This window comes from Pezoporus occidentalis, unplaced genomic scaffold (genome assembly GCF_034315485.1).
Source record: "Pezoporus occidentalis ecotype Australia unplaced genomic scaffold, CSIRO_AGI_Poc_V1 ctg12, whole genome shotgun sequence".
NCBI classification, from domain to species: Eukaryota; Metazoa; Chordata; class Aves; order Psittaciformes; family Psittacidae; genus Pezoporus; species Pezoporus occidentalis.
Window position 1 is genome coordinate 5,606,818 of NW_026912994.1, and position 27,089 is coordinate 5,633,906.

Genomic DNA, 27,089 nt, shown 5'->3' on the forward strand with positions numbered 1-27,089 from the left:
TAATCAAAAAAGCCCAGAAACTGAATTATTAGTATACTCTATTTATAGGAATGCAAGGACAGAAGATGTACAGCTGGAAACTACATCTGTAGATGATCATACATACTGCAGTATAGTAACAACAACGGGGGACAGCAGGTTCTCACAACAGTACACGAGTGATTAGACTTACAAAGGAAATATTTACAAACTTACCTTTACAAAACAACATTGTGTGCATACAAAATGAAATCCGCGATAAAACTGAAAATACATTTAAGGCAGACCAGCAATACACTGAAATAATTAAGGCTGTGGAATTACTTTGCACCTTGAAAATGCTGAGCTGTTAGCCATACTGTTCCTTTTTTTCTCCTTCGGTTGATTGTTGCAAAGATTGAAAAGCATCAGTATATTCCAGCTGCTTGCTCTTATCTCTGTAACTCTGAGATTTAATTTGTGTATTATTTATTTTTTGCACTTTCTATTGCATTTGCTTTCTGAAAGTTATCAAATATAGTCAAATTGGCCACAGTGGCAGAGCAATGCTGAACAGTTTGGTAGAAAGAGAAGTAAAAGCACCGGCATCAGAATTTGGGCATGAAGGTGAAATATGGCTTGTGTAGAGATGTTTTTTCACGAGCTTTGTAATAAAGACTACAGTTACAGCAAACATTCAGAATCCTGACACTATGGTAACACTCACCACTATAAGGATCCCAGAACAAGAATTCATCACTTGATGGCAGTGTGCAGTCAGCCTAGTAAAATGGGATTTGATTTTGTTTCCTTGGGAAAGCACCATTTTCTTATGGGACATGAAAGAATGAGCTGGAAAATAAACCCATGCCCTATGTTAGAGGAGAGACTACCTCTGCAATGAAAGGAACAGAAACAAAACTGTGCGGTTATCCCCTGTGTGTGTTAATTATCTGTTAGACCTTTGTATACACAGACTAGCCTTTACATCTGTCTCTGAAGTTTATATTATCCCAGGTCACTTGATGCAGTCCCCTCATTGCAAGGGTATTAAAGGATGGTTATATATAGTCAGGTCATAATGTGTGGGTCTGCATTTAGCCTTTAGTCATGGTATTCATAACAAAGGCATAATAGCATTGTCAGAAATGCTATGAACTCCAGTGAAGCCACAGCACTTGTACGGGTCAGTTGAGGGCACAGACTTTGTCTCGGCATTAATGTCGTTTAAAAGTGAAACACTTTTACAGATTAATGTTACCAGGAAAAAAAAAAATAAAAAGAGTTAATTTAAAATAAAAGGGCAGCAAGACTAAACAAAACTTGCAGGTACAAGTAGGAAGAGAGAAATTCGATAAATTTTACATCCTGGATTGCTTTAAAATACTAAAGTGTAAAACCCTGGACTGGCTGTGTGTCATCCCTGTAGTAACATGCGTAGGGGGGCTGGCAGCTTGGTGGGGATCTCCTACATGGCAGCAAGTGCTTCAGACACCTGTGTTATGTGGGCAATCAGATTTCCTGTTTGATGGCCAAGAGTGAAACGGCCTGGCCTGCCTGCTCCAAGTGGAGCAGAAAGAGGCGAATTAGTTACTCATCGCCACATATGTTTATTAAATGTAGCCATCTTAAATAATGAGTGCTGCACATCACCATGCCCTCCATGTGCTGTTTCACTGGTGCCCAGCGCCAGGGACACTGTGAACAAGTGTACTTTGATGTCGGTGCTGGGGAAGAGCACCGTGAAGATGTCTGAAGGTGGTGGCGGTGTGTAAAGTGCCAGTCTGCACCGAACTTGAGGTGCTCTGTTGGTAGTATTACGGCTGGTCATTCTAGCTGGTCTGAAGCTTCTGCAGAAGCTAGAGGTGCAGCTACCATCATACCTTCACTTGGTGGTCTTGGAACACTCTGGGTGGTAAAGCTGAAGGTGGAAATCTTCCCCTCAGACACAGCTGCTCTTCTGGGAGGTTTATAAAGGCCCAAGAGAGCTTTATGAGAAACTGTTTCACTGTGTTTGTTACAGAAAGTATTTCATGCACAAAACGCCCAGTAGTTGGAGAGTGCTGCAAAGGGGGATGGCTCCTGTGCCTCTCACCTAGTGGGCTTACTCTAGGCCTACTTCTCTAATCTCTCTATTAAAACAGAGTTGCAGTTTACAGCACAGTTACAGGACCTGCTGGATTGGCAGAGAGGCCACACATCTCTTAAGGTCTGAAAAAGACCTCAAGCGAGCATGGTGTACTTCCTCTGTACAGCAGCACTTCATTTCAACTTGCTATTATTCAAGCAAATGAAATCTTTGAGATAAAATGCAAAAAGGGTTGATAACCACAAATGTATTTGCAAGTACTAACATTTTCAGATTTTCCTGAATGTGCTGTAGGAAGAGCAATGCTCAGGAAGAGTTCTCTAACATGAATATGGAAGAAGCAGAACCATAAAGGAAATCATTCAAAATCTTCAGAGTTCAACACCTCCAGCTCTCTCCCTTGATGAGGAATCTCTTTTTTGAATCTGAGCACATGTATCCTCTTTGAGCCTTTAGGGGATTTTTTCTGTTACTTGATAGCAATGAGAGGCTTAAATACTCCCTTAAACAATCCAGCTTTCCCACCCACCCCATGTGCGTCCAAAGTGTCTGCTGTTGCAGTTTGAGATGAGAATGCAGGAAGTAGGAAAATAGAATGCTAATAACTCCAGATTTCACGTGATACATGAGAATTTCTTTGTATTAATGCCAAGCGGAAAGCCTGTGGCTTCAACTGTACCCACAGGTCTAATAAAAGCTGTGGGTTTTCTGAACCACACTTCCATAAACATTTTCTTAAGAGCAGCACAATCACAGCACAAAGATCCAGCTTTGACAAATTGGAAGAAGTATAAACAGTCCTGAAGTGATAAAGTACCTGAGGCTGATGCTAATTAAAGACACCCCTTGATGACTTCTGTCTGAAGAAGTTTTGGTTGCTAAGAAATTGCATACTTCACACTCTTGCTCAGGATGAGAGTCTGGTCTTTGTCTAAGAGGTGCTGCTGGATTGCTTAGAACAATAGCTGCTGTGCTACAGAGGGGGACTGAGATAGATTCTACCTCAAGCAGAAGATTTAGCCTTCCATGAACACCATCTCTTTCAAGCTTTTCCCAAACTTACCCCTGTATTAGATCTCTCTCCATGAGTCACATGGCCTTGCACACTGCTTCTGACTCTGCTTGGGCACCCAGACTCACCTTTCTAACTGTAGCTCCCTGAACTCAAGGTCTGTTCTTGTATGGCATGCAGGTGGTGCTGAATGTTTGTTTTTTAATGTGCCTCCTTTCTTCTCCACTACTAAAATACTACCACTCCAGCACACTGGTGGAGCAAGCCAAAGAGAAGGGCTAGGTCTCCTGCCTGCCATGAAACTGAGCTCGGAAGTGGGTCAAAACATATGGGCTAGCAGAGCCCTGAGAATTTAACAGTACCTGCAGAGTATCTCTATGACCTGCTGGCAGAGACAGCTTTTGCTCCTAGAGATACATTACTGTAGGTTCACAGTTGAGTTACTTGGATGGTAAATTAAATTTGACTCTTGCTCTTACAAGAGAGTCGAAACTGAGTACACATGGTCAGATCGAGCCCTTTTCCTTATGAAAACCTTTGGTAACAACTGACATTTCCCATTACAGGCACAGAAACAGCACTCAGCACTGAAACAAAGTCCTTGCATGCCAGGGGAAAAAACCTAACCTCTTTGATCGTCACCCTACAAGGTGATAGAGTTTATGGCAGCCAGATGGGGAAGTCCCGGCCACGGAGGTGTTTTCTCTCCCAGCCCACTGCTAGAGAGGAAGATTTGGCCAGCCTACGAACTGCTGATTTGTCACTACACACTCCCTTGCCTTGGTTGTACTTAAGGCTGCCTCCATGACTGTAACATCAATGTGATGATGTTGCAACTTGGCTTGCAAGAGAGAAATGTTTTAATTGTGAATATTTTTTATTTTATGACAAATTAGGCTTTGGACATAAAAATATCCTCACAAATGCTTTGGTGATGAGGTGCTAATGGTGGCTGAGAGATATTTACAAGTTTGGAAATGAAACAAATGACATACTTTAAACACTGAAAACTATTTTCAAGCTGTAAGCACAAGGCTGAACTCACCACTCCTACTGCACTCTGAAAGGCTTAGATGGACTTTGGGCCAAGCAATTCTGAATCTAGAAATGGAACAGGGTCCTTTATATATATATATATATTTATATATATGATACAATATATGTATACTGAAAACCTGTGATAGAAAAAATTGTCTTCATCATCATCATCTAGTTTACAGATACTGCAAAAATTGGTCACAGCCTTTTCTCAATGCACAGGTTTTGCAAAAAAATTCTGTACAGTGTGTATAAAATGCATTTAAAAAAACCCATCATGGTCCCTTTGTGCTTAGTCAAAACCAGCCGTATATTCCAATGAATTCCTTGCCTTAATCATAGCTCCAAAAGGATGTTGACTTGACACAGCAGAAAGCCCAAGGATTAACGGGGGATTTTGGTCTGAGCACTACAATGCAACAAGAGCGCATCTAAGCCATGCCACCACAGAAGCTGATCCAGCAGTGACTAGTGCCTGATCTTGCATGTCCTATGCAGGCAAAGCCCCCACTGAAATCATGGCAGACCCAGGCATATGGGGCATGCAGAATCTGTCTGTTAACCTGGAGCAGGCTTGCAATGATTTCAGCAAAAAAGACTTCAGTCCAGTTCTACAGAACATGCTATGGTCAGCCTAGTCTCACTCCCCCAACTATCCTACTCCTAGTCTCTTGTACATTTTGAGTTCCATTTGCAAGATCAAGAGGGTTTCATGTAAGGCTGCCTCACGAAGATTAAGGCAACTGCAGTTTTGGCTTGCGTCTCCAGTTGGTGTTTGTTTCCCACAGTCCTTTTTTGGTGGTGGATGCAACAATACCAGGTGCTCCAGAAGGAGCCCCTCAAGGGGAGGGAGCAGGCACCTGCCACTGTTACCCCCTTTGCTCTGGTCCTGAGGAATTGGGCAGATTCTGCCACCTCCACAATGATTTGTACCCTGCAGTTAGGGGAGCCACATGAAACGCAAATGCTGAATTTGGGACTATGTACAGACAGATCTGCTTTGTGCCTGCTTGCTCACTGCATCTCGCCTCAGGACCAGCAGTGTAGGACCCCAGGCATGTAGGCATTATGTGCCTGGGCTCATCCTGCTCATCAAGAAACTCTTGACGCTGGGGACCGGGTGCACGTCATACTGATGCTTGCGGCGTTCGATGAAGGAAGCCAAGCGGGAGGTATCCAGTGGGATCTTGGAATAGCTGCCATTGTGTGATTGCAGCCAGGGGTGCTGCAAGCAAGTGGCTGCTGTTGGCCTTCTCCTGAAGTCTTCCTGGAGGATAACATTGATGAAATCCCTGGCGGCATGACTCACATTGGAGAAGTACTCCAGCGGGAAGCTGAAATCTACTCTGCACACATTGATGCAAGTCTCCTCTTTGCTTTCATCCAGGAATGGAGAGACGCCACTTAACATAACGTAGGTGAGGACTCCAATGCTCCAGATATCCGTGCTTAGAGAGACAGGAAGGCCTTGGATAACTTCAGGAGCTGCAAACTCCGGGTTTCCAAGGAGGTGGTGTATATGGTAATGACCTGTGATCTGAACTGCATCTTCCAAATCAATGATCTTGACACGAGGTACCGGGATTCTTAAATCAATGAGCAGATTTTCTGGCTGTTGAAAAAACAATAATGAAAACTTAATTACATTGTATTTTTGCAAATAAAATATGTAGATTTTATTTAGGTTTAATAGCCATTCAAAACTTCCATTTAGTCAGATGTGCAAGGTACAGATGAAGAGAGTGAATGACAAGGAACCAGCTCAGCTGTTGCTTACACTGCTGTAAGTTCAGATCAATGCTGAAGCTGCAATGACAACATCCTCTTTTGCATTAGGACAACACACTGGGATTCTGCACTTTCTCCCAAATACTCACAGTTTCTTTTCCTAAACTAATATCTACAGATGAGAAGCACTGACAGATTTTTAAATTTTTATATGACCTCTATATCTGTGATCAGTTTATTTCATTTCTTTATATGGCAAGTGGCTACATAAATTTACGTAACTTGTAGCTGAAATGCTCTTCATGAAGTAAATACTACCAGGTATCGTGGGAGGGACTCTAGTATGTGCCATTACTGTTTCTGACAGTTAACATTCCAGTGTTCCCTTTTATAAGGGAACCAGCACACGGTCATGGCTTCCAAGCCAAACTGCAATTGTATTTCATCCCCGTTGGTTTTCCCTCTCTTTTATCAACTCTTTCAGTATTTAAGATCTCCCTCCCTTTCTGTGGGACATACTGAGCACTGCCTACACACTCTGCTCTGGGAACTTAATGTGGGTTTTGCTTCTTTTGATGATTTCTGAATTTATGTCTTGCACCCTCTCTGGACTCACTTTTCTGTCTGATAGCCCCTAATCCTCATGAATATTTTACTGCTGCCTCATGGGTTTCTATATAAAGCAAAGTTCACTGCACTGCTGTTCAAAACTCTCTGCTTGCTCTTCTCTTGCACAGTCTGCATTGACAAAATCAACATGTTCTTGAGCAGGATCCTGGTACAACACAGTCCATGGCTAGGTCTGCTGTCACTACCAATGCATCTCCTGCTTAGCAACAGAAGGTGTTTTATTTAGCATCCTTCATTTGGGAGAACTGTAAATAGGTCACAGAATATTTGCTTCCCACCTTGTTTCTGGGAAGTATCTTATGATCAAACAGAGAATTCAGTGCAGTTTCTTATCTCCAAGTGATACCTACTTTTTTGACAGGTCCTATAAATACAGCAGAAAATACAAACAATCTTGCTAGAAGAAACCAGGGTGATTTAGCCTTCTGGGACTAGTGCTTACATAAGGTACTGCACAAAGGAATCTTTTTTTTGGTAGTGGTAGTAGGCAGCAGAAGAATGAAAGCATCATTTCATCTGACATGCCTGGGGGTTGGAGAGTTGAGAAGAGACCTCCTTGTAGCTGGATTGTCCACCATACAAGAAAGTTAGATTCATCTCTCATTCTCCATTTTTAATTGACATTTAAATCTGAAACAAAATTATGGATAATCTGATATCCCTGGCAATCAGTGTTGGAGATCACAAAACTCAAAACATTTGATCATAACTTCAGTCACTAGTTCTCTGTCATTAAGATAATTTTGATATTGCCGAGGACAGCAGTACGATGCTGAATCCAGGACAGTACAGTACCTCCCTTTGCTAAAAAAAAGTTGGTACAAGCTGTGCTAATATAACTGAGCATGATGTTGGAGAATGCCTGAATTTCTTCACAATGCAGCTTGTTCTTCTGATCTTCTCCCTGGGTGTATTTCCCACCCAGTTCCCCTCTCAGGCTCTGCAGCATAATGCAGCACGCTGTTTTCCTTTGTTCCTGACAGCGCCCCCCACCTCCCACTCCCCTGCACTCTCCTCTCCCTCTGCTTTGGTCTCTCCAGGGCACTGCTGCGGATGCTCCTTTTGGCCTGCCCTGAGCTGCATGGGCACAAGCCAGCTCTGCTCAGGAAGCCTGGTAGCTAAGTTGGTACAGGTTTGAGCCCAAATAAATACCCCATGTATTTATCTTGTAATTCCCCTTCAGTCAGGTGCTAGTGACATCTTACTCTTGCCTCAGACATCCTCCCACTCCTTCATTAAATCCAGAAAATCCTTCAGAACAAACCAGTGAATCAAGGAAATAGGTGCATTTCTTGTATGAAGGAACAAAAAGACCTTGCACTGTAGGTCAGGAAGTCCCTTCTGTAGTCAATAGGTCTGAAAGGTAGTGCTTCTCCATTTAGTGATCATCTCTTTAGGGTACAGACTGCACCTCTTCCCTGTCTGAGCAGCTGGAAGCTCCCTGTACCAGGGCAATGAATAACAGCAGCATTCTCTTTTCTTCTTACCTTTATGTCTAAATGAGCCACTCTGCAATTGTGAAGATACTGCAGGGCTTCCATTGTGTCTCTTATGTAGAAAGCAACCTTTTCCTCCATAAGTTCATCATGGTTCATTAGATAATCTAAGAGACGCCCATCATCCATCCTGTAAACAAATCAAACCCTGCACATGAAAGATCACATGGTATCTCTAGGAACAGTTAATATTTAAAACAAAATTGCAATGGACACTTCATGACCTAAAAATGGAGGAAATTAAAATGCAAGATCTGAGGAGTATTTAATGATATCTCAAGATACTGCAGGCCATGGAAGTGGTAGAATGATTAATTCTCAATTGTTATCTCTGGTCCTTGAAAAATTTAGCAACAGTCTCAAACATTTGCTTAAGGGTGGATTCAATAGACAGAGGCAATTCCTTTGAAAACAGATCCTCTTAATTATTTGTATTCATCTATTTATTTATAGAGCTGGTTGCATAATGCAGAAAAAAAATCATTGACCTTTTCAGCTGGTAATATGTTCTGTGGGAAAACTAACCCCATAAAAGTTTTCCACCTAGCTTTATTTATCTGCATAAATAAACAATCAAATAGCTCAAATATATTTTGTTGGATATACTGTAACACAGAAGCATTCTGGATTTTGGTTGCTATTTTTCCTTATAGGGGCAAGCATGGTTGCTGCACAGATCTTTTCACCAAAAGGCTTCACAATGTAGGCTTCAATCTAGCTGTAATACATTTACTTGAATGTAAAAAGTGGATGAAACTGCCCAAGTAAATCTGATACTATTCAGTGGGACAAACTAACTGCTGATACAATTACCCAAGCTTCACCAGAACAGAAAGCAGTTTCATTTGTTCCTCTGAATCATATTTACTGTAAAGAAAAGGCAGTAGAAGCTCTGCAGAAAACGGCTGCTTCATTTGATATCACAATCAATAAAAACCACATGACAACATCTTTCCCCAGATGAAGTCAGGGTGAATTTTATCCTGGGCTCAATAGAGTCGTGATTCCTACCCATACACTTGAATTCAAGCTCCACATACTTACAGTTCCAAAACTAAGATGTAAGAAGTAGGGGACTCGTAGGTATCATGGATAGTGATGTACTGAGGATGCTGTAAGTGCTGTAACAAAGCTGCTTCATGTGCTGCCTGCTCTTTCTTTTTCATTTTTTTACTAATGAATTTTACAGCAACATCTTTCCGTGTGGCTTTGTGAACACATTTCTTTACTATGGAGAATCGGCCCCTGAAACAACAAAAACCCCAGAATAATGAAGGGGCCTCAGGAATAAAACACATCTAATTTTAAATGCAATAACACACTCATTTTCAAAGTGTTGTTTGATTCAGCACACTGATATTTCACAAGGAATCAGATTTAACAAGTTGTTCATAGCCTTTTCCAACAAAGAGCCTCCGTCTCTTACCCTGGATGTCAAGATTCTTTGGGGATTAGCAAACACTGAGAGCAAACGGTATCACTTTGCTTTGTGCAGTCATACTGATGTCCTTTAACAATCTCCCCTGGGTTCAATTTGCTGCCACTTCTACAAGTTCTATCTGTTGTTTTTTTTTTAGCTCTGGGTCTCCCTTCTCCAGTTGCTTTAATAGAGAGCCCAAACTTTCTCAGACAACTAAAAGAAAAGCCTTGTTAAATAATCACTAACCTATCATTTTGTCTCAATGTTTCAGGTACAGTAAGAAATTAAGAAAGAGCTGGCAGGAGAGCATTTATGAAAACTCTTACAGACTAGTGCCTAGTACCGATCTTGAAAGTAAAACTACTCAGTGAAACCGTGTGCTGAACTTGGCCTCTTATTAATACATCACCCTTATTTCTGCAGAACCAGAGGACTCCTGTCCTTTCAGCCCCACAATTACAGAATCACAGAATCCTAAGGTTTGGAAGGGACCTCAAAAGATCATCTAGTCCAACCCTCCTGCAAGAGCAGGGTAACCTAGAGTACATCACACAGGAACTTGTCCAGGCAGGCCTTGAATATCTCCAACGTAGGAGACTCCACAACCCCCCTGGGCAACCTGTTCCAGTGCTCTGTCACTCTCACAGTAAAGAAATTTTTCCTGATATTCACATGGAACCTCCTATGCTCCAGTTTACACCCATTGCCCCTTGTCCTATCACTGGACATCACTGAAAAAAGCCTAGCTCCATCATCCTGACACTCACCCTTTACATATTTGTAAACATTGATGAGGTCACCCCTCAGTCTCCTCTTCTCCAAGCTAAAGAGTCCCAGCTCCCTCAGCCTCTCCTCATAAGAGAGATGTTCCATTCCCTTAATCATCTTTGTGGCTCTGCACTGGACTCTTTCAAGCAATTCCCTGTCCTTCTTGAACTGTGGGGCCCAGAACTGGACACAATAATCCAGATGCCGCCTCACTAAGGCAGTGTAAAGGGGGAGGAGAACCTCTCTTGACCTACTAACCACACCCTTTCTAATGCACCCTAGGATGCCATTGGCCTTCTTGGCCACAAGGGCACATTGCTGGCTCATGGTCATCCTCCTATCCACCAGGACCCCCAGGTCCCTTTCCCCTTCACTACTGTCCAGCAGGTCAGCCCCCAACCTGTACTGGTGCATGGGGTTGTTCTTCCCCTTGTTGAATTTCATCAAGTTCCTCTCCGCCCAACTCTCCAGCCTGTCCAGGTCTCACTGAATGGCAACACAGCCCTCTGGTGTGTCAGCCACTCCTCCCAGTTTAGTATCATCAGCAAACTTGCTGAGGGTACATTCAGTTCCCTCATCCAGGTCGTTGATGAAAATATTAAACAGCACTGGTCCCAGCACCGACCCCTGAGGGACTCCACTAGTCACAGACCTCCAGCTAGATTCTGCCCCATTGACCACAACTCTGCCTTCTTCCTTCCAACCAGTTCTTGATCCACCTCACCACCTGATCACCAAGCCCACACTTCCTTAGCTTATCTATGAGGATGCTGTGGGAGACGGTATCAAATGCCTTACTGAAATCAAGAAAAACCACATCTACCGCTCTGCCATCATCCATCCACCTAGTTACTTGCTCATAGAAGGCTATAAGGTTGGTCAAACATGACTTCCCCTTGGTAAAGCCGTGTTGGCTACTCTTAATGACCCCCTCATCCTTGATATGTCCAGAGATGGTGTCAAGAGTAAGTTGTTCCATCACCTTTCCAGGGATGGAGGTAAGGCTGCCCACCTCTGATCTCTGAGCTGAAGATCTAACTGCATTAACCTGAATTGTTTGCATGCCCCGTATCTGCTGTCTCTGCAGAGCACTGAGGGCTGATAACATATGCAGCTTCTATTTAGGCTCCTGTCAGCTGACTGTCCCAACTGGCAAAGTGCTTTGGCATGTGATTTAAGTCGGTCACATGCCTAAGTGCTTCAGCGAAGTCAGGCTTTGAGGTTAAGCTTATCCAGAACCAGCAAATCGTCATGACTTCAAAAGTTTGCATCAAATCAGAGGTGGCAGAAGAGATACCAGCAACAACTACCAATGGTTGTCAGAGATTTAGCTGCCTAATTGTTCACAAGTTTGCCAAGTTGCAATCCTCAAATCACAACTGAACTCAAAAACCAAAATTTACTCAGTATTTTAACCGGTCAGTACTTTAATCAGTATTTAATGGGCAATGCTCTTTGAAAGCAGCAGCCTTGTTCACATTAACTACAAGGGGCAGCTTAAACTTTAATCCAAAGAAAAAGCTTCAAGCCATTGTTTCGGTGTTTTATTGCAGTGATAAGCAGGGTTAATATTACCTCCCAATCTCATGCAGCTCTGCATAAGCGAGGTCAAAGTTTTCCTTCCATGAAATAGTAGCACCGTCAGCAGCAGAGTCTTTGAGAGAACAAAGTACATTCAGGAAAGCATAAAGTTAAAGACAGTTTCCTGTGGACTATAAACAGCATAGTTTAGAATTATGTGAGATTGCATTACTTAAAACAGCAAACATTATCACTTGGGGTCCAGTTTCCTACTGCTCAGGGACAGCTCCAATGTGTTGGACCACTAAAAGCCAGAGCTCCCCAGAGGAAGGTATGAATAAAGTGGATTCAAATCTGCCCTTGCAATTTTGCACTGAAAAGAGCCACACAGACAGTCTAAGGGCACATCTGTGTGTAACTGGCAAGTAGAGCTATGCTGTATGAGCTCTCCTTTCATCTGGCACAGGCTATCCAAGCAGTTGCACACCTAGTTATGCATTAGAGCTGCTAAAACACAGGGAAATGTGAGCTCTGCTCACCTCACCTTCATGAGAAATCACCCACATTCCTGCAGTACCATGTGCTGGGGGCTTGCCTCCATCACAGCCTTCTTATGCTGGCTGCATTGCTTGGGGGCTACATTTTGCGAACTGACTTGCAGACCCCAGCTGGGCTGCCCAGCAGAAGCTGCTGGTGCTGCTGGCACTGCTGGAAAGGCAAGGGGAACACCAACCAGAACATGGAGCCTGTTGCCCAGAGGTAAAGACAAGTAGTCTTGGGATAGAGAGCAGGGACCTGCTAGGAAACTGCAGAAAGTTCTGTGACACTGGGAGGCTGTGAGCCCTGTGAGAGGAGCAGAAATGAAAAACCTTTCTAACGGCAGGAGCTGGCTCTCAGCATCTCCTAGGCGGTTTCTTGTATTCCTGATAGGTCCAGGATAAGTGTTTTTATTGGGATCCATCAAATCACACCATTGCAGACCATGCATCAACCCCTCCTTACTGTGCCCACTCACCGTACTCCGGGAGTCTCACAAATTCAGATGGGTCACTGGGCAAGCTGATCCCCCAGGGGTTGCTGGCGCTCACTCGAAACTGATACTGGCAGCCTGGGGCCAGGTCCTCAATGACGAGGTATGTGTCCAATGTGGAGGCTACCGACTGCTGCCAGACTTGTGAGCCTGCGTTTGTAGGGAGAAAGAAGGAGAATTAAAGGGAACTCTCAATAAATTAACTCAGAGCAGTGGTTTTCTCTGCCCAACTCACGCACTACCCTAGGAGGTTAAAATCCACAGATTTTTAAAAGGTAATGTTACAGTAGACTGATGTATTTCTGTTAAACTGAACCAGACCACAGGAAGCTATTTGGTGTTGCAGCCACTTTCCAGTCTGGCTAAATGAGGGAAGAAGGAAATGCCCCTCACTTGACCGATAGCAATGGAAAAAACACAGCCCAAGCAGAAGCTGATCTCTCCAGCAGCCTAGCTGTGGCTGTGTGCTACAAGCGATGTCTCAGGGCAGTGTGATAAGACAGGAATGGAGGGCTGATTTGGTGACAGCTCTGCTGTGAGAGAAACGGTAGCAGAAATACTGCAAAAACAGTAAGGACAAGGGAGTTGCATATGAAGCTGAGACAGAGTCAGTACAATCCAAGTGCTTTTGCAGAAGAAATCTTTTTCAGAAGATGTGGTGGCTACAATGAAACCAGGAGCTGCAGGAGGAGAACCAGCATTCTGAGGTTCGGTGTGGGATTTTTGCATATGAGCAGCACTGCAGCAAAGAAATGTGTGACTTCGTCATGTGTTTCTGCTCCTAACAGAAATAAATCCAACTATTGCCTAATCTGTGCCAGCCAAATAAGCAATACTTTATTCATCTGCACAGGGTCACAGAACAGAAAAGGACCCCTGGTACATTAAGGCCTGTCACAGCCTATTATTTCTTTATAGAATATATAAAATTTTACCTTATTTTCATAAGTTCAGGGCTTTTTACCTTTCTATTATTTACCATAACCCATTTATTTTGTGTTGACTATGGGCAAATTCTGACTGCCAGGTCTCACAAGGTTAAAGTTGGTTTTACAGGGAAGAGTCAGTGATTCCTTTGCAGTAGGAGCAATACTGAAAACTGAAAACACTGCTGCCTTTCTTCCGTTTGTTTTGGTGGCTGTTGTTAACAGAAGCACTTTTATTCTTTCACAAAAAAGCCAGTCACACTGATGGCACAGTGAGGGTCAAGGCAGACTATTTGCTAAAAAAGCATTAATATGGAGTGATTAAGTTTGCACATTTACTAACATGAGGTAGGATTTTTTGAAGGATGAAGAGATAAAACCAGACAACAAACCTAAGGCAAGCTTTACTGCCCAGAGACCCTCTCAGCTTCACAGGAAGAATACAAAAAGGGATGTAAATCATTTCACATGCCCTTTTCAAGAGCATATGCCTGTATTGGGAAAAGAATGCATTTAATGTCTTTTTAATTCTTCAGGGGAAAAGGATGATTGGATTTAAGAACAAATGGATTTCAGAGCTCAGCTTGAAAAGTATGCAGGAATTTGCAGCACTATTCAGGTTAAAAAGAAAAAAAAGAAAAGTGACTGCTTTGATTTTGCATGCCCAGGAAACATCCACCAGGAAGGACGGATACCATGGTGGCAGAATGCAAATGACGAAGTGATGCCTTAGTGGTTGATACGTTTTATCTTAGCACTCTTTACTTGCCATATATGACCAGAGGAACTAGAAAGGTCTGCAATATATGAGAATTTGAACTGGGTGATAGAAGGGCTTCTTTTGGCCTTAGACTTTGTGAACAACAGCTAATGGCACCCCAGTGGTGGCAAAGATGGTTTTGGAACCTGTTGTGCCATAAAGGAGACTTACTTTGTTCTTACGAAACCACTTACCTTCTTCTCTGTACTCCACAGTGTAGCCTGAAATGGTGCAATTGCCTGTACTGGATGGCGGTAGCCAGCGTAGGATCACAGAGGTACAGCTTCTCTCCTGAGCAATGGGGCGATTTGGGGCAGCTGGGACACCTTGGGAAGAGAAAACAAGCACCAAATCCAGCATAGCATCAACAGGTGCTAGTGCTTTATTCTGAAGATCAGGTGTATCAGGTACATCAGGTCAGCTGTTGCTTGCAGAAGGAGCATTCTTGTTTACAGTGGGTTACCAGTACAGCCAGAGGAAAGGCAATGTCATGGTCCCATTCACCTACCCCCATGGGTCTGATACTTCCATACTAGCCATTTTGAGAGAACCATGCTGCGTGAAAGCCTCACTGACTCAACATGGTCTCACAGTATTACAGTATAGGGGGAATTTCTTCTTCCTCACAGGTGGTCAGCTGCACTGCGAGGCCCCACAGAATTCCCTGCAAGACTGGCTGGGTGAATCACTCCTTGGGTGTCGAGGATCTGTCTGAGCTCAGCTGCTGTAAAGGCAGAGCATCTTCACCTGCCACCTTCTGCTGCTGTATTTTGCTCCTGATGCAAACCACATAGAACTGAGGAAAACAAATATCCACATGGACTTCACCAAGCAGCGAGGGAGGTTCTGCAGGTGAGGAGGTAGTTACTGTTGAAGTGTCCAAAAATGACACAAGCAAGGCATTCAGAAGGCTTCTGTGTGTATGGCACTTGGTATGTCTGGCAACAGATTGACAAATGACCAGTAATTCTCCTGTGCTTTGCTCAGGGCTTCCTTCAGCACAGGAGTAGTTAACATAGCCACTAACTTGCTTGGATAAATTGGGGAAATTATATCTCTAGGGCACTTTGCAGGACCAAACAAATTGACTTCTAAATGCTTGTGACACTCCTTCATCTGTAAGTCACCAGTTACACATTTGTCTTTGTGCCAGTCCCTTCAAAACAGCAGATACCCTCCATCTCTCATGATAACAGATCCCTTCCTAGAGCTGGAGGTCATAAGCATCAACTCATTATTTCATATTCATTACAATTAGATGGGTCACTAATTACAGTGCTGAGAATTCAGGCTCAGAGATGTGTCTCTGAGTTGAATCCCTGCAGAACAGTTCACCCAAGCCAAATCTTATTCTCACTTCCTCCTTTCAGGGTAGGCTGAAAGTTCATGTCACTGTATCCCAGGTCCTCTGCTCCAGGCAGACTCTAAAGGCCTGAGCTCCCTATGGGCAGCCGGGGTGTCACCCTCCAAGGGCTTGGCAACCTAAGGGAGCTCCACTTTCCGCGCTGACCTTATCAAGCCCCTGGGGAACAGCACTGCAAGCAGGATGCAGGAGCTGAACCAGTGCCAGCGCATTTTCATTTCCCAGATGTGATACTTATGATCAGACAACTTAATCAAGCTCAGAGTCTGTGGTGCCTTCAGCCATCAGTGGGAGTCTTGGCTGAGGAATGGTTTTATGATTTTAATGTCTCATTTCCCCTGGCACAACTCCACATCCAGCTGCCTTTGCACTGGCTATTCCTGTGTGCTCCCAGCCCCCACCAAGGGAGCCCATACAGGAAGAATCCTGCTTGTTAAGGTCAGATGCACTACCTTGAACTTTGATGGTTGCAGAGGTTGATGCAGTTCCATGTTCATTGGTTGCCACACAGGTGTAAATGCCGCTGTCCTGAGGCATCAGGTTGCAGATCTTCAAGGTGAGCTCCCCAGAGTCACTGTGGATTGCAAGAAAGCCCCAGTTATAAAGTGCTGCTTCATTTGCTAATGTTTTTTATACCAGTTCCTGTCCCACATCATTACAAACACACGTGTGCACAAATTATGTGAACTCATTTGAAGGCACATCCCTCCAGCAATCTGGTACCTAATTACCACATCTCCATATGTCAGGATTAAGCTGTTAATGAATCCTTTGAGCAGAATGATCCAAACTGCCTGCCAGGCAAATCTATTTGTCTGCTGTGGCCATAGAGGAAATGGGGAAAGATGACTTAAGAAGCCAGCAAAGTCCAGGAGCTGAGCATTTATTGTGCCTGTCCAGAGCTGGATGCTTAGACTTCCTATACCTGGAAATCTATCTCCAGGCACTTTTTTTCTGTCTTGGGAACTGCTGAGCTGCTGTGCCTCTGAGTTAAGTCCAACATATGCCGGACAAATTGGACTTCCTGCAGATGAAGAAGGCAGTCACACAGCTCAGGGTATTTGACATTTTTGGGGAGTTTCAGACCCCTGGAGCATGTGCCATTGATCTAATGTGGCTGCTAGGAAGTCAGAAGACTGGACATCTCACAACAACTAGGGATAAAGAGCACCAGTACCAGGTTCATGAGAGACAGTCTCTGGGCCTCTCTGAGAAAATGAACAGCTCTACAGAGACTGATAAATGTATAGCAGGTGAATTTCTAGCAGACTAGTGAATTTTATAGCAGAATTTATGTATTACGTAGTCACTTTTGTTTGCACATTGCAGTCTTCAATATGCAGTTTCAGGAAGTTGGCCTGAATTAAAGGATTTTGCTTGTGTAAGTGCTTTAGCTGTACTGGAGACCCAGCTTAGAGCCAACAATAAATTTCCTTGATGGCAAAAGTAGTCTACTTCTTGAATGTGTAATCTATCAGCAACTCCAGAAGTACATGGTTGATGGTATAACTGCCTGGATGCTGTGGCTTTTGCTAGTCTAACTATGCTGGTTTAAAAGAGGACAGAAATATCCCCTTCCCCTACAATCCAGACACTCAAGCCAGCAAGATTTCTAAGACAGCCACTGATCTCCTGGGCCTCTCCTTCACAGGCAGTGTCTCCACTGAAAGCCAAATACAAGTATCAAGACAATACAAGTGCTGATAGTGAGCAGGGAGCTAATGCACAGGCAAAAATCTGTGATGGAAAACAGAACCCTGCACAGAAATATCTCCCCATTCCAACCCCAGCCAAAGCCTGAAGATAAGGCACTAGAGATCTACTGAGTAATGGCTAAGAGATGATTTTGGGTGCTCTGGGGTGGCTGCACAAGCCAGTGGTCTCTGAAGGAAGCTCTTGATCAGATGTATTTTTTTTTATTGAACATGTGAAATCCCTTCTTAGTGTTCATTTTTCACTTGCAGTGACTTTGTGCTCCCTGGACAGAAGTGCTGAAAAATTTGTATGAAAGATTACCTCTTGGAGATTTCCACTACATTTTGGCCCAAATTGCTTATATAATCTGCAGATGAGCATCCAGCAGCAAGCTGCTACCTGACCTGAATTCAAATCCAGATCTTTTGGATCTTCACAGTGCTTGTTGTAATGATGGTTTTCCTTCCCCCGTAGCTGGAACATTATGACAAGAATCTTTCTGTCTAAGGACAGTCAGATATAGCCTTCCCAGGAACACACATAGGCTCTTTTAGAAACAGCTGAGGAAAGGCTCAGGAAAACTGCAGGAGTTACCACCTCTGCCCCTGAGATGAGAAAATTCCCCATGATATGGGTATTGCAAGTTGGTGAAGGCTTGCTTTGCTGGACTCCTGCTGCTTCCAAAGGTGAGCATGGCATCAAACTTGAGCAGAGAAGCCTCAGCAACACAGAGGCAGTATTAGCCAAGTCAGTATGTTGGAAACATTCTGGCTTACAGCTGGCTCAGGTCAATAGGAGCAAGCACACATCTGCCAGCAACACACTTTGTGGATATACCCTGTGACAGCTCAGGAAATGATAGAGCTACCCGAACCCCAAAGTTTGACCCTTTCTATCTGATATGTAGTGCACTGATACGCTGATATGCCATGCCAGACTTGATTAACTACATTTCTAATGAGTCTTGTAGCCTGGCTGGTGCTACAGATTTGAGGACAACATGACCACCATGACTACCTGTGTTAGGATCCACAGATAGGTCCTTACCAGGATGACACTGTGTAAGTGGCTGTGCTGTTGTCATTGTCAAGAATGTTTTGATCTGGTCCTTTCCAGGTGATAGTTGGTTTGGGCCGTCCACAGACTTTGCACTGCAGCATCACTGTGTCACCAAGCAGGCAGGTGATGTCCACTAATGGCACAAGAAACTCTGGAGCCACTGGAAAAAAACATGGGACACACACATGACACCTTGTTTTAATCCACAGATGAGGATATTCCCCATACAAGTCCAGAGAATACATCGTAGGACCAGTGATGGGATCTGTGTCCCAAACAGCTGGTGGTCCTGGTATTATGTTACCAAAACTCCCCCTTCACTAAAAGGCAGTTTTTGGCAGCTCAGAGAAGGAGGCAGCAGGGACTATCCATCCCCCAGCCCTGTGCTCTGGCAGGAGGGTGAGACTGTGTAAAGGCAGGTTTGAGGTCCAGGCTCACATGTGGCCTCAGGCTCTCTCAGCTGAGCAGCCAGCAGGAAGACTACTTTCCCTGGGGACTGAGCAGTGGAGAGCTGCTTTTGCTGCAAACACGGGTGGGTGCAGAGCATGCTGTTGCACCAGAATAAATCACAGCTGCTGACTTGCCCCTCAGTGCCAGTCAGTGCACAGCTGTCCTTAGCTTACCTTCTTGAATGAAATTGGGGTTGATTATCTGTAAAATACAAAGAAATAAAAGCATTTATTTTTCTGGACAGTGACAGAGACATCTGTTTTCACAAGGTACCATGGTGACCCTGACCAGAACTGCAGAAGCACTGACCAGTGGCTACAAGCAACCTCTATAACAGCTGGCAGGTGCAGCAAGCTGTAGTGACCACAGAACAAGCCCATGCACAGCTGGGAAAACAGAAGAAAGCTATGGCTTCTTGAACTCTGATAAAGCATCACAGGTAACAGGCACAGCACTAAGGCTGAGGAGGGTGGAAGTGCTTTCTCTGCTTGGGTGAGAATGCTCAAGCCATTAACTTCTCTTCCTGGAGGTGGTTTGTGCCCTGCTGTGCCCAGCTCCATACCCACCCACCCAGCACCTGCAGTCACCACACACCTGAGGCATCTCACCAGCCATTAACCAGCTTTGGGGAGACATCTTTCAACATCTGCTCAGCTTCAGGAAAGAAAAGTAAAGCACTAAACCAGAAATACTGCCTTCTTTTTGCCTCCTGGCAAGTACCAGTCCTGCAACAATATTGGTCTATCATAATGAGTAAAATTTCACTTACTTCATTGGACTGCTGGAAACCTTCCAACTAGCAACTAGGTTTGGATAACCGAAAGTTATTTTAGCTACCTAGTTAATTGATCGTTAGCAGAGACCTGAAAAGCTACTGTTTCTCTGTGCCCTATATATGCCAATTACCTCATGTAACCCTTGAAGCAAACCTGGGAAGAGCAAAACCAATGCCACTAAGTTCTTACACATACAGAAGCAACCCTAACTACATAGTGATGTACAGTAGTATAGGGGTTTTAGCCTCATTAACTCTTTTAATAATCTCATAAGGCCTTGTTATCCAAAACCAAACTCATAATTTGCTATCAAGCACCATAAGCACCAGTGTGATTTATCTTGCTTTAAATATCTTTGTTACTATCTATTTCAGAGCTATTTTGGAAGATGCCAATGAAGCAGTGACCTAATTTGTGGCTGCCAAAGCTGGTGGGAGCTTTTTAGAGATTGAGAAAACAGGCCATAAAGAAGAAGCAATAACCCTTCAAAACAACATAGATACATCTTCCAGATTTATATTTACATTTTGGCTTTATAAATAGTTTTCCAAGGTGAATGGCTCAGGGTGCCATTCAAGAAGGCACTTGAGCATATTCAGGTTCATTTTGGTTTCATAGCCCTTCTTCATGCCCAGGCAAAACTGGTACCAGCACTGAGACCTCAGGGTCTGCTTTCTCTTATCACTACCAGGAAGCCCAAATGAGAGTGTGAGGGGCTCAGAGGCAGTGACTGCTGCTCCACAGGGTCCAGGATCCACAGAGAGCCCCCTGGATCCTGTAGGCAGGAAAAAATCAGGACACAACAGGGCACTGGTGAAGAAAAACATCTCTCCCATCTGTGCCTGTGGGAAAGGAGAGATGGATCTCTGTGACTAAGTTGTATTGCTCCCACAACACAGCAAAGGAAGGCAAAGCTGTTCTGTGGATAACCACTGCTTGCCATTTTTTAATCAATGAGACCATCTACTTATCAGTTGAGTAACCCCAGGCATCAGCTCATTTGCACATACATCTTCATTTTTGTAGTTTTTGGCTAAAGTAAAATACACATCTGTCCTCCAAAGCCTTCCCCTTCCTTCCCTGCAGCATGCACTAAATTCCATTATTATTCACTTATTTCCATCATTGTAAGATTAAAGATCAGGAGAAAGAAACACTCCTAACACTTCATATTAATTTTATAACTTTAAAGGATTCATTAGAAGATGCAGCTACAATGATAAATGTAATGGATATATCTATAAATAAATAATGCTACATTTCTAATGACTTCCAAGGCACAATCATTTATAATAATTGCCTTACCAGTGTTTTTTTTTTCCTCTTGCCTCACCATGGGAATATCAGAAAGAAAATTACCGCCACTAGGTAATACTGAATGAGACTCTGGTTAAAATTTACATTTCCTTTGTTGAAACTTAGTATGTTAATTAATAGCATGTTACCTAACATCCCCACAGCCACATCACAGCTTTTGCCTGCTGTAAGCTTAGACAAAAATAAAAGCCTGTTTGCACAAGAATGTTTAAGTGCTACCAAAGTGATTTAATACATCACTCAATTAGGGAACAAGGTTTGGTCTACTTTGAAGGAAGGGGTCAAATGTCAGGGTGAGAGGGCAGAAATAGCAAAGCAAAGGTTCACAGGCAGATTTGCAGCCAGAAGTGAGCTCCACGGGCTCACACATCCGCTTCCAGGCCCTGGGGGCTTGCTGCTTCTCTCTGCAGTCTGTCTGGCTTTCCAGGCTATGGGTGCCTGGCAGGAGATGACAGACTCCACAGAGTCCTTCTAGATTAAGTGCAAGACCTTTGGAGATTATTTCTTCTTTTGCTAAATAGGTTTTTAATCCCCATGGGTGGAGAGAAGGGCTCCAGAGCATGGCCCTGCTTCCCTCGGAGGACAGCAACTCACATACCGCTTGTCCGCACAGCCTCCTACCAATGCCAGGGCTGGTTTCCCTAATGGACTGATTTGCCAAGCACCTCCCACAGCTTCTTCAAAATGATTGTGTGAAAAAAAATTGGAAAAGCTGTCAAAATCCTTGCAAGTTACTCTTCCCAATTCTCTTCCTCTTTCCCAGGACTTTTACAGAGATGAAAGCCAGGCTGTGTTGCTCTGAAGAGCAGAAATCTCTACCAGCAAGGATCAGGCTGCTGGCAAGCAGGGTGAGGTATTACATATGGACATGGACAGCACACCCGCTCTCCTTCTCCCCCCCAGCCACTGAGGCTCAGGGGCCAGCATGCTGCACCCACAGCACATAATGCTGCCAAAGATGCTCACATGGGCAATGACAGCATCCAAATCCAAGGGACTTTTCCCTCGGAGAAAAGAGGGTAAAAGACCACCCTCTCCAGCAAGTTTTCCCCCTTTTTAAAGCCCTCCTTGCCCCTGGTTTCTCCCACACAAGCTGAAGAGCAGCAGTGGTGTTTACGGGGGTGATGCAGGAGTCCCAGATTCTGTGCATCACTCTCTCAGGGAATGCTCTGTGCTACTTTGAGATTACTATGTGGGGAAAAAAACGCCTGCTGGTCATGTGGTTTTTGTGGGGTTTTGCTTTTCTTCTCTCTGAAAAGCAACATAAGGCTCAGCCCTGAAACCCCATTCAATCAGAAGCAGTTTGAACAAGGATCTCCCAGACCAGCCCTCAGCCCAGCATTCCTGGCCATGGGGGCCATGAGCAGGGAAGGCAGCCTGGGTCTGACACTGACAAGGGCTCCTTGAAGAAGTCCCAGCAAACACCAATTGCACCACTGTGGCTCCTGATCTGGTCTGAGAGTGAATAAAGTCGTGGGATAGAACTACTAAATGCAAAAACTTCTCACATGATATTCAGTGTCAGTCCACAGCAGGCAAACACAAACCCTAAGGGGTGAAACTCAGTCGGCAATGCAGTCACTCCTAAGGTAAGAAACACAGCTGGCTCTTTTCTCTATGAACATAAATTTGGATGAAATGAGATGGATTTATTTTTTCCATTGGATTAAATGTCTGAAGCCTTGTCCAGGATAGGTGGAAACTTGTAATGCTCCCTCCTTGGCCACAGTTTCCTTTTCACATACAATGACAGCTGAAAATGAAAACCCCACACAAGGTGGCAGAAGTAAACCATGAAATGGCCTCTACAGAAGTGATTTGTGGTTTAACACTGACCAGGCAAAGACAGGGAGCTGGAGGGAAAGTTCGGTGAGATGAGGAAATGGGAGGACAGGTCAGGTTATTCAGCAAAAAATCCAGACACAAGACCTTGCTTCTCCCTCCCTCAGCCTGTGCTGTTTCAGGGCTCAAACTAAGAAAGGCACAAGGTGTATACCTGAATACCTTCGGGGACCTGCAGGGATCTAAGTGACTTAGATCTAAGTAACTTAAGTGTAACTTAGTGTGGCAATCCCGTATACATACAGCACCTCCTGTATGAAAACAGGCTGAGAAAGTTGAGGCTGTTTAGCCTGGAGAAGAGAAGGCTGTGTGGAGACCTCATAGCAGCCTTCAAGTATCTGAAGGGATCCTATAAGGATGCTGGGAAGGGACTCTTCATTAGGGACTGTAGTGACAGGACAAGGGGTAACGGGTTAAAATTTAAACAGGGGAAGTTTAGGTTGGATATAAGGAGGAAATTCTTTCCTGTTAGGGTGGTGAGGCACTTGAATGGGTTGCCAAGGGAGGTTGTGAATGCTCCATCCCTGGCAGTGTTTAAGGCCAGGTTGGACGAAGCCTTGGGTGAGATGGTTTAGTGTGAGGTGTCCCTGCCCATGGCAGGGGGGTTGGAACTAGATGATCTTAAAGTCCTTTCCAACCCTAACGATTCTATGATTCTATGATTCGATGAATCAGACTTTAGAAAAGCAGCATACGTGCTCAGTATTTTGCAGTACTGGGCCACATTTTTCCTGGTCTGTTAAGCTCATGTTATAAAGATAGAAAGGCATTTGCAGCAGTAGCAGCAAAGTCCACTTGCAAAGTGACTAAGACTGCCCTAATTCTTAGCAAGAGTTTATCTTTCATTTGTGCACACCTGCTGTATCTTGTGCAGAGCGAGAAACCATCCTGCAATGCCAGCGGCCAGTCTGAAACACTCTGCAAGTGCAGCCCAGCTGCCTGCGAGGGCTCCTCGCCTTGGCCAGGGTTTGCTTCTCCATTGCAGATGTCCTCGCCATGTCTAACCCACCTCCTTGAAAGAGCCTTGAGCCCAACCCAGACACATGCAATGCACAGAAAAGCTCAGCCAATGCCCAGATTCCAGGTCCACTTTCAGTCCCATTTTAAGGGAATTCATCAAAACCAGGATTGAGAATACTTTTTCCCCCAGATCATAAGGCTAGGCTGCAAACCAAGCCCTCTGTAATAAGATCCATTCTTTATCTAAACAGCAGAGGGCATGTTTACTCCAAGACAAGCAGCTCAGCATTATGTAAATACTTCATGGCACCTCTTGGTCACCGAGTTAAAATAAAATATTGACGCATTTGCACATGCTGGCAGCAGAGTCAGCAGCATGCTCCTGGCTCCCTCACACAAAAAACACTGAAAAGATGCTCAGAGAAAAATGAAATGAGTTACAGAGGAATTAAGCCAACTCAAATTTGCAAGAAAAGATCCATCAACCCATGTCTGACTTGGGTCACCTTCTACTTTGAGACTTTTGGGGGGGGGGGTGTCACAAGCTCACAGTGTCACCTCCCTCAAAAAAAAGAAACAAGGAAATTTCTTGATAAAAGGAGCAAGTAAGGATCCCACTGCCTATGGACAGATGATACCGAAGAGAAAATATAATTTTAAATGGGAGAATGGTATCTGATGAAATATCCCACAGCAGAAGCCTTTTAGCGGGGATGGGGAATGCCTTCTGGCACCCAGCACGGATGGGTTTCGCTGCCTTTGAGACTGATGGAGAAGCCACAAAGGGTGCTGACTGTTCCACATGCACCTGTGCAAAGCATAAGTCCTCTTGCCCTCACCATGCTCCTCCTGTCAGGCCCTAATAGCTGTGTGCTTCCATGCCTGTAGCTGGTGGGATGTCTCTGGTACCCCGGGTACCGTGTTGTAGCACCGCACCCCCTTCCTGCAGATGAAGTAGGTCACTTCTTCCTTTTCCAAAAGCTAAACCCCTGCGTCTGCGCAGCCAGCTCCAGCTATGTCACACCTGATGAGCCACCTTCCTGGTCAGTCTCAGCAACCCCTGGCCACTCAGGGCAGCAGGACAGCAGTGTCACCTGTGGAGGCCACCCCAGGGAAACACAGGAGGTTCTCAGGATGGTACCAGTTCATACTGTGGTAACAGGCCAGGAAAGACTTTCTTACCAGTACTGTACAAGATCTCACCAAGACAGTACGTTAGAACTGCTCTGGAGATGGACAACTCAAGGCAGGGATGAAGGCATTTGCCTAAAGCACTTGGGAATTCTTGGCCTGAGCTGAGTGTTGACTTGGAGCCAATGCTGTATCCACCAAACCATTACTTACTCAACCATTTGGACTATGGGGCTGCTAACACAATATTTCTCCCTATAGGATGTTTCCTATTGCTTATCTTGCTCTAAGTGTCTCTGAGTAGTTCTTAACATGCTAAAATGTCATAACTGAAAAAAAAATAGATTATGAAGCCCAACTTACGTACCTTGGCAATAGCCCAGCTCACTAATCTAATGATGGCACTTCCACTGACTTGGGGTGGGCCTGGACTTCATCTCGCCTTTGCACAGCTAAGAAACTGGAGCAAACACTAGACACTGGGTGACAGTTGTGTGCTGGTCAGGATTACTTGTAACACTCTGCAGTTGGTATCACGTGCAAAACAAGACATCTGGAGACATGTCAGATCCTCAACATGTGGGGTCCACTCCAAAGCCCAGAAGAGCTGCTGCTGAACTTAGTGAGGTTTAGCTCAGTCAGGTCTTCTGACTGCTGGAAGGACATTCATTTAGCAAGAGCGGTAGCTCAGTGGGATCTGCACAGTTGACTTAAGACCTCTTCAGCGATATCGAAACCCCATGAGATGTTACGACACAGAACTGTAGGACAACTAGTTGTGTCACTGTCCAGGACCCCAGACTTGGGCGTGTATATTTACTGATTCACAAGGGCATACACCTTCTTCCCAGAAGTGGAGTTGCCTGTCCCTGTGCAATTAGCTACAGACACGTGGAAAGGGAGTCTCCAACCTTTCTTAAATACAGGTTACTCCTATCCCTCACATGGCTACCTATGTTCCTTAAGTGCCTGCTCCTACACTCACGTGCCTAACAAACAGGTGAGTTTGCACCTTCTGTTTTGTGGTACAACAGGGCAAAGCAGGACCCCCAAATTTCATTTCCATCATTATGCACATTCAGTACATATTAATAAACAAAGGTAAAAGAAACAGCCACCAAGAGACACTATTTCTAGTCAAGAGTTACAGTGAATGGAGAGTTCTTCAGGGCTGGCAAGTCCCTGTGTGGGCAAAAGCACAGTAATAGCATTTTAGCTTTTTTTTAAACGATCACCAGAATTTCAGTTTCCCGCTCTCACTACATATGTTTCTTGCATTTCTTTCTATGTTCCCTCTTGAAACAAAGGCAAAGTGCTTCAGAAATCTGGATCTACTGAATAGATATGTGATATTTTATAAATAGCAAGCAAAGCGACATCTGAAGGACCACAGCGGCTGTGGGACTCCATGGATGTTACTACCAGCTTACTGACTTTTTGCACAGTGACTAGGCTGGAGGCAAATTGCACAAACATTTCCAAGTATTAACATGCCTGCTTTGCATTTAGAAACTGCTCTCTCTCTTCCAGCAGTGGGTGCACATTCTCATGCGTGATGGGAGGAAGAGAGATGTCAGGGGTGACAGTCCAATAGGAGAGGCCAGGTGACTTGCTCTATTATTACCTGTCTATAATAACAGCTACAGCCGACTCCACCTTAATGACACAGGCAGGGCCTCATGTACCTCTGAATGTTGATGGCCAGCACACAGCTCTCTTACCAGCACTCCCAGTTTCCATAAAGTCCATCAAGAGCTGACCCAGGTGTGAGGACGAGGCATTCTCTCCCCTTGGACAGCCAGTCACCCTGTCTCCAACTGCCCATGCAATAAAACCAGCAAAAAGCAAGGGCCGTGCTGCTCCTTGCAGGGCAGTGTAACCTTAGCAAGTCAACCCACAACTGCACTCTTATTTTCTCTCCCTCTGACATTTTAAATATTTGCTGAGCAACGTAGAATTTTGCTCAGAAGCAGAATTGAGCTTTCCAAGCCATAAGGAACAGGGTGGCTCCTGGGAAATGCAAGGCAGTTCTATGAGTGATGGTGCCACCTCCAATAAGTGAACTGGGAGATGTAGGATGGGGTTTCTGAGTGTAAATGAGTCACATACCAGACACACAG

At 44.4% G+C, this 27,089-nt stretch overlaps 1 protein-coding gene across 8 annotated transcripts in view; it reads right to left on the bottom strand.

The window, feature by feature from the left end:
• Positions 1-21: 21 nt before the first annotated feature.
• The window catches only part of KALRN (kalirin RhoGEF kinase), a 520,424-nt gene continuing 493,356 nt past the window's right edge, over positions 22-27,089 (bottom strand). For all 8 annotated transcript variants that reach the window (XM_062607041.1, XM_062607047.1, XM_062607043.1 and 5 more), the window contains 9 exons: positions 19,117-19,144; positions 18,482-18,653; positions 16,192-16,313; positions 14,571-14,702; positions 12,676-12,840; positions 11,715-11,793; positions 8,996-9,196; positions 7,943-8,081; positions 22-5,709 (listed from right to left, as the gene is read on the bottom strand). In XM_062607041.1, coding sequence (XP_062463025.1) covers positions 5,164-5,709; positions 7,943-8,081; positions 8,996-9,196; positions 11,715-11,793; positions 12,676-12,840; positions 14,571-14,702; positions 16,192-16,313; positions 18,482-18,653; positions 19,117-19,144 — 1,584 coding nt within the window. In that variant the 3' untranslated portion in view covers positions 22-5,163. The remainder of the gene's footprint in view (positions 5,710-7,942; positions 8,082-8,995; positions 9,197-11,714; positions 11,794-12,675; positions 12,841-14,570; positions 14,703-16,191; positions 16,314-18,481; positions 18,654-19,116; positions 19,145-27,089) is intronic.